This window comes from Montipora foliosa, chromosome 7 (assembly GCF_036669935.1).
Source record: "Montipora foliosa isolate CH-2021 chromosome 7, ASM3666993v2, whole genome shotgun sequence".
Lineage (NCBI taxonomy): Eukaryota > Metazoa > Cnidaria > Anthozoa > Scleractinia > Acroporidae > Montipora > Montipora foliosa.
The window spans coordinates 41395371-41403065 of NC_090875.1; the positions used below are offsets into that span (position 1 = coordinate 41395371).

The 7695-nt window shown below is 38.4% G+C and overlaps 1 protein-coding gene across 2 annotated transcripts in view; it reads left to right on the forward strand.

Annotated features, from left to right (window-relative positions):
* LOC138009529 (serine-rich adhesin for platelets-like) overlaps nucleotides 1-7695 on the forward strand; it is a 43642-nt gene that overhangs the window by 18054 nt on the left and 17893 nt on the right. Inside the window, exons 8-15 of one of the 2 annotated variants that reach the window (XM_068856594.1) lie at nucleotides 1052-1212; nucleotides 2183-2224; nucleotides 2686-2722; nucleotides 2939-3054; nucleotides 4376-4450; nucleotides 5116-5169; nucleotides 5311-5363; nucleotides 6748-6865. In XM_068856594.1, coding sequence (XP_068712695.1) covers nucleotides 1052-1212; nucleotides 2183-2224; nucleotides 2686-2722; nucleotides 2939-3054; nucleotides 4376-4450; nucleotides 5116-5169; nucleotides 5311-5363; nucleotides 6748-6865 — 656 coding nt within the window. The remainder of the gene's footprint in view (nucleotides 1-1051; nucleotides 1213-2182; nucleotides 2225-2685; nucleotides 2723-2938; nucleotides 3055-4375; nucleotides 4451-5115; nucleotides 5170-5310; nucleotides 5364-6747; nucleotides 6866-7695) is intronic. The other variant, XM_068856595.1, reaches the window with a different exon arrangement.

Here is a 7695-nt window from a genome sequence, read left to right on the forward strand (position 1 = left end):
GCACATTTCGCATCGTTTTTGAAGTTGTTTTCAAAGATTGACTCCTGCTTCTGTGATGTTATGCTTATCCTCTAAAGCCCTCTATCCTTGAACAACGAAACAGGTTAGTTTGAGGTTTACATGTTCGATATTCTGAGAACTTTTTCAAAATTCAAGGACAAAATGCCTGCACATATAACAACCGCTGAACCACAAAACTATTAAGCACTTGGGGCCCTTAATCTTTTGTGAATCCACAGTTCCAGAAATCGAAGAATGCAAGATTAATATCCCATGAACATTTAGCAAAGAAATTAATAAATTGCTTTTTTTTCCATCAAAAATGGGGGGTCGACTTATACATGGGATCGAGTTATACACGGGTAAATACGGTATATATATATATATATACATATATATATATATATTTGCTTTCCCGCCCCTCCCCCCCCCCTCCTCCCCCAATCATGTTTGCAGCAACAATTGCAGGGACTGTCAAAAACAGAGTTATTGAAACAAGAATATAAACTTGACAGTGCGCAAGTCAATGACAGGTACAATAGGGTGCAATGGGAATTATTTTATGCAAAAGTCTAAAGTGTTTTTTGAAAAGTTTAAAGAGCTAAAGGAAATAAGGAAATTGCTTACCTGAAAAAGAAGGAGTATAGATCTCTTTCATAGTGGCAGCAAAATAATAATAATAATAATAATAATAATAATAATAATAATAATAATAATAATTGGCAGTGCTAATAACCCTTTACTTGCAGTCGTGAGGACTGAATTAGGAAGGGTGCAGCTCACGATATTGGGCTGAAAGCATACAAGGGCGCCTCTGGCTGCCGCTATACAGTCCATGTTGATGTGGGAGCACAGCACCACAGCCAGCTGTTCTTCTGTTTTAACGCTAATAAGTCTGTCTGGCCTCTCTATGACGAGTAAATTTCAAAAGAACAATTGCTTCAAAATAAGGGCAGTAGGTCTACTTAACATAGATACAAAAGAATGTTAAGGTGGTCGCCATTTATGAAAGTGGTCTAGACCTTAAACTCCTTTATTTCACTTCATACAGATGATGAAGATGACGATGACGATAGTGAGGAAGAAAGAGACACGCCCTCGTACACTGCAGTCTCTAACACGCCTACAAGAATTACTCTGACTGCTAAAGTCAGCCAGAAAGGAAAACGAGGTCCTAACAACATTAAGGTTAAGGACCTTAGTGCAATCCATGTATGTAGATCGCCTTTGTTTTTTTCTGCGCTGTTCAATAAACGAAAAGGATTGTTTTATTACGGAGTAGTTTTAGACCTGATAAAACATGTCATGTGAGTTTACTGAACAACGTCAAAAACATACTGCAAAAGGCATGCCTTTCTAGAATCCACACACACACAAAAAAAACATTCTGCCAAAAAATGAGGAACAGCGTGGTCCAGTGGTTAAGCAATAGGGCGTTGGGTTCGCTTACGGTTGCCCCAGGTTCAAATCCCTTTCTAACCTCTGGTTTGAATTTGTTTCTGGTTGTTCCGGATTCAACTCTACCATGCATTGCAATAACCAATTTGTTGCCTCCTGCATTTGCTGAGCATACAAGAAAACACAAGTGTTGCCTCATTACTGTTCTTTACATAGAGATTTCTAATGAGGAGTGTTTTGTTTTGAGTTGTTGGGCTCATGAGTTAGTAATGAGTTTTAATGTGTTTTACAAAGGCTTGGATGTGTCTCCCTTGGTTTTTTTGGAGGTGATAACCAAAAGTTTCTTACTTTTTTATTTCTCCAATCTTTGACATGGAGGCAGTTGGTTATCTTGTCACAAATGGATAATTTAAGAGCTGGTATCCAGAAAAGTTGGTTTTGGCCTAACGTGATTCCAGACATGGAAGGGACAAAATTCCAAACCACTCTTTCAATTGGCCATTAATGGGCACCATGACAGAGACAACGCATGCATTGTGCTAACCCTGATAAAAATTGGCCCGGTGAATAGGATGGGGGAAGTAGCATTTTGCCGCAATTGGCATACAATGTACCTTGCGAAGTAAGGTCCCTCAGCTAATCACAAGATATTTTGCAAACCCTTGCTGGTCATGCATTGCTAAAGCCCAGACAAGTTTCTTAACGTACGTGTGGCACCATTTGCATGCGTTAAGGCAGTATTTTTTTCTGTTCAACAGTTCTAACTGGAAATTTTCTATAACAGGTTGAAAGCAGTGATAAGGAGAAAAAGCCCAAAAGAAGACGGGTAGGTATTCTGAAAAGACAAAATTACATTTACTTTGTATGTGTGTGCAAAAGTGTTTGTGTTTGTCATGAATTTTTTTCATTATTTGTGATAAGGCAGAGACTTCTCGCATGTGTCAATTTCTGCCAAGATGGGTAAAGTCACTTTATTTATCGTCGGCTACAAGGCTGGTGCCATTGGAAGCCGACAGTGCGCCTTTTACCCCCTCCCTCTGTCAGTGCTCCATTTTACGAGTATTCAACGCTATAGTTACACAGATCAAAGGAAAGTCGAAACAGAGGTTGAAGTTACAGAGGATCGAACTGGGGACCTTTAATTTTGCTCCAAAAGCTGCACACTAACCAACTGAGCTATGCCTGCTCCTTAGTTTTTCTGATCAACCCTGAAAAAAACATTAGTTCCATTTCTGATTTAGACTGGGCAATAATTTCAAATTACTGAACTTATTTTATTCTTTGCAGAAGCAGAAACAGAAACCTCCTCTTGGTTTTGTCCATGGTAAGTTTATTTTTAGATTTGATAGCTACTTATTAAAGTTTTAATTGCTTTTGAAGAAGTTAGGTACTATTTCTTTCTGGAGATTTGTGTTTTGTCGTTGTCAAATGGATTGGTTTGTTGTTGAAAAATGTTGTGTTAAAAATAATCCAAGTAATACTTCGTGGTATTGAAAGTGAAAAATAAACTATTCTTAAATAAATTATTTATTCCTCCCAGTTGATGAAGATACAAGTGAAGCGTGGGACAATACCTGCAATTATGACAAATATGAGGAATTAAAGGAGAACATCTATGGCAAGGAGCTAGAGCAATTGGCCCTCAATTCTGTTCAGGTATGAATTGAAGTTTTCCAGTAGTGTAGCAGCTCTCATAGCCTGCTATTGTTTGGTATTTTAAGCAGCTTCTATTGTTTTAAGTCTACATGTGCAGTGTATTAGGTCGTTTCAATTGTTCATTCTTTTGTTTTTGACAAGGGTAGTATGTCTATCACATTTTAAGTTACAAGAGATGCTACACCCCTGAATTTGCCTGCGTATTGCAATTTGAAAAAATGCATTTGATGTAACTCTGGTTTGGAGAATAAGGAATTAAACTTACAAAGTTACAGTTGGAAAGGCCATTGAGTTATTTAACAAATAAAGAAGCCTCGTCTGTGATCTGTTTTGTTGTCAAGCACGCAGGAAGGTGAAGCAAGAATCATGTGTAGGAGAAACGAGATGTAGTTGAGTGTTTTCCCTTCTTCTTGAGTGCTCTATCCTACATGTCACGCTGGTTTAGAGAATAATGAATTTAACTCACAAAGTTAATATTCAAAGTGTCATTGAATTATTTCAGTAGTGTAGCAGCTCTTGTAACCTGCCATTGTTTGGTATTGTAAGCAGCTTCTATTGTTTTGAAGTCTAAAGCCGTGTTCACACTCAACGTTGATTATGATGTACTGAAGTATATATCAGGCTATCAAACTCCATTCAATTTTATTCAATTACATGTATGGTTCTGTTCACATCTGCGAAAATTCAAATACAATAGGCGTGGCTGCCATTATTATCATCACCATCGTGTGCTTGAGGCGAGAAGAGAACCAAGGATAGCTTTTGAGAATAGAAGACAAATCCAAACCTTTGTTCCATAAGGCAATTAGAAGTTTCCTCTGCTCATACTACCACATGCTCGCCATTCTGTTCAATTATGCATTGTAATTACTTCAAACAACACCATGGTTGTTTGAAGTAATTATAATCCAGTTATAATCAGGAACTGCAATTGGTTGATGTGAACCCATTTCATATTTAATTCGATTCTACTTCGATCATGGGTTAACAAATAAAGAAGCCTTGTCTGTGATCTGTTTAGTTGTACATAAAGCATGCAGGAAATGGATGGAGCACGAAACAACAAATGTGGGGGAAATACGAGACGTTGTCAAGTGTTTTCCTTACTTCTTGAGGGCTCTGTCCGCTTCCTTGCTTTGCAAGAGAACTGTGCTTTACAAGAGAACAGATCACATGCGAGGCGTCTTTATTAATTTTGTTTTATGATGAAGAATTTCTTAATTTCTGCAGTTGGCTAAAATTTTCAAGTAATTTTATTTTCCAAATCTCACGAGTGGCGTCAATCAAAAGATCGGAAGTTTTACATTCTTTTACATTTTAGGAAAATGGCTGTGTGCCATCAGTTGCCAATGATGAGCAGCTCTGTAAGGTTGTGGAAGTACAGAGAGATAGAAAGGTAATGTCTGCTACTTTCATAATGCCCCGCTTTGTTTTAATACTCTACAGAATATTGCATTTCTGATTGGTCAATGGTAAGAGTTAAAGGTAAAGGCTGCTTACGAGCCAAGTGGCCCATTAGGCCGAAACCTATCCCAGTTTCTGTAGCATGAAGCTACTAGGAGTATTTCTACCTCCCCCTGGAGGGGATGCCAGTCCATCGCAGGGTTACCCCTGGCATTTTTGCTGGTACCCATTTATGCACCTGGGTGGAGAGAGGCACCGTGAGAGAGAAGTGTCTTGCCCAAGAACACAACACAATGTCCCTAGCCAGGACCCGAACCCGGACCACTGCGGAGTCGAGCACACTAACCATGAGGCCACCGCGCCTTCCACGATTGGTCATTGACGAATGCATGAAAGGTTATTGCGTGCAATATGAAAGTTGCTGTATGAACACTGCAAAGGCTTGCGCCTTTGGCGCTTGCAAGGAGCCTTGCAACGTCAAAGAAGTGCTTTTAGAAATACGTCCGCTTCTTTAGAAAACTGTCAAAACCTATTGCTTGTGCAAAACCTTACTTGTGCTCATAAATCACAAAATGCAATCATGTTCATTTGATTTCCTACACTTGAAAAGTTGAAATCTGCAAATTTAATTCTTATTTTATTCTTTGTGGATCATAGTGTATTGTGACTACAGAGGACATGGATAAAAACGAGTTTATAATCCAATGCAAGGTTAGCAAATCTCGCTCAATTTCTTCCATTTTGACATTTCAGAAACAGTTGTGTGAGAACTGGGTTGTCTTATGCTGTTTTTGCAAAATCTAAAGTTGCTAAAGTGATGTGTCAATGACCTTGTTCCTTACCTCTTTTCAGGGTAAACTTATGCATCGTTCAAAGTTTACAGCAGAAAATCCAATTTTCGAAAGGTACCGTATTTGTCAAAGTATGTTTTGCCTTGAAAGCTCTGTTAGCCCGCCTTTTTGAGGCAATTTCTTTTTTCCCCAGGGTTTTCGTTTGAGTGTAGTATATGGTATGGTTTAGAGTGAATACTTCGTTTCACCCTCATTATAGTAATAAAATCTTTACTTTACTTACTCATTTTATATTTGTTGTTTTTTTTGTTCAAACTAGTTCAGTTCTGGTTTTTCCTTTGTTCAGATTATGATAGGGAATATTAGAAAAATAAAAGTTGCCTTTTCCCGCGCTTGCAGCTTCGATCATATTTTTGTCCATATTTGGGCATAAAATTGGTGTGCTAAAATCCCCAGCTTTGTTCTAAGGACAAGAGTTGCAAGTTACACGCTTTAAGATCATGTGCTTCTGGCAATAAAAATTAAGGAAATAATTGTGTGGCCTGTGAGGCTTTAATAGCCCTTTTCACGGTTAGTTTTTCTCATTTGCATTACAATGTAATCTATAGCATGTATGTGAGGCAATTTCGGGCTCTTTTGTAGTTTTTTGTCAAATTGCCTCGCATCCACGTTAGATTACATTGTAATGCAAAATTAATGAGAAAAACTAACCGTGAAAAGGGCTATTGTCTGTATTCCGGGACACCAGTGTTGAAGAGAAAGGGAACACCTTGTTGCGCTTATCAAAATCGTTGTTCATTTAATTGCTTGCATTTTGGACATACCTGAAATTGGAAGCAATACCCAACTTATATCATACTTGCAACTTTCAGATGAAAAGCTGGCTCACTCCCCTGTGCTTAGAGCAGGTTTTGTTACTTGTATTTCTTTGGATTGTGATTGTCATATCGCGCTTGTTGCAATTGGTCAGATTAATAGAACGTTTTGTTTTAACAACTGGCCACGTTCGATATATTAATATTCACACATGGCTATGAGGATTTATTGTTAACTTTGAATATTGTTAAATGGTTAGAAATCTCCCTTGAGACTTGTTGGACAAAGTAAACAGAACTGAGCCATAAAATTTGACCATAAAGCTTCGTAGCCATGCCTAAATATTAGGGAACTTACGCAACAGGACGGCTGGAAGACTCAGGACGGCAGAATGACGAAAAAATGTCGCGTAAGATCGGGAATGCACAGTCTCGCCCGAAATTTTTTCACCATTCTGGCGTCCTGAGTTTTCCAGCCGTCCTGTTGCGTAAGCTCGCTATTGATATGTCGAACTTGACTTATTAAAAACTGCCTTGTAGGTTGTCACAAATTAATTTTGAAATGAAAATAATTTATCTGGAACGCTGTCTCAATGAAGATGTGCAGTTTTTCTCTTTTGATTCTTTCAATTTTGCAATCTATTAGTATAACATGTTCACGTTTTGCTGTTTCTTTTGTGTAGGTTCAGCCCGTATGTCTTTTACTATTCAAATCTGGACCACTTGCCGCTGTGTGTTGATGCAAGAACTCATGGCAACGATGCGAGATTTGCCAGGAGATCTTGTTCTCCAAATTCAGTGGTAAGGACTTTGAAATGTTATGCACTGTTTACTATAAACCCTAACCCACCCTACTAACAGAGCCTCTCTAAAAAGCTTGATGGGTTTGCAATCTTTTTTTTTTACCAGAGGAAGAGCAATTCATGTTCATTGCATTCGATTTTTCGAAAGCAAGTCTATTTTACACCTTAAGAGAAATGCCACTACCACTTTTTTTTTCTAGTTTCTGTTCTTTTACACCCGCGTCTAAGAGCGGTTTTTAATTGAGTGTCGAACGTAAATAGCGAATTGCTTTGGTTTTTTATTACTTCACTCAGCGATTGGTTAAAAATTCTTGCGCCACTTTTTCAACCAATCGAAAGTGAAACCAAAAGCGATCGTAGCTTGCACGTGTACATTTTCCCGCGCTTTGTGTCGGCTACCTATGATTATTTCGAGTTTGATTGGTTTACTGGTTTGTCTCTGTCCTTTTTCATTGGTCAAAGTGATTACTTTGGTTTTGGTTTTACGACACTCGATTGAAACGTGCTCTAAGGTGCCAATGACCAAAGAAACATTTACATTCAGAGCACTAGTATGGTTCTTGGTGGCCCAGCTATCTCGTTTTCATAAAGGCATTGATTGATTCTGTAGAGTGAAGTGGAAGCTGCACGACCCCTCCCCTTCATTCTCAAAGTCTGAATGTCAATTCTCCTTACTGACTGCCGTACATTACGTTTTATATCAGTTATGGGAATTTGATGCTATATCTAGACAAAAGACCTCAGGTGATAAATTTCGTTATTCTCGTCACCGGTTTGCTCGACAGTGTGTTGAGCTTGTGAGGAGAAATTTAATGTCAATCGCCCTTG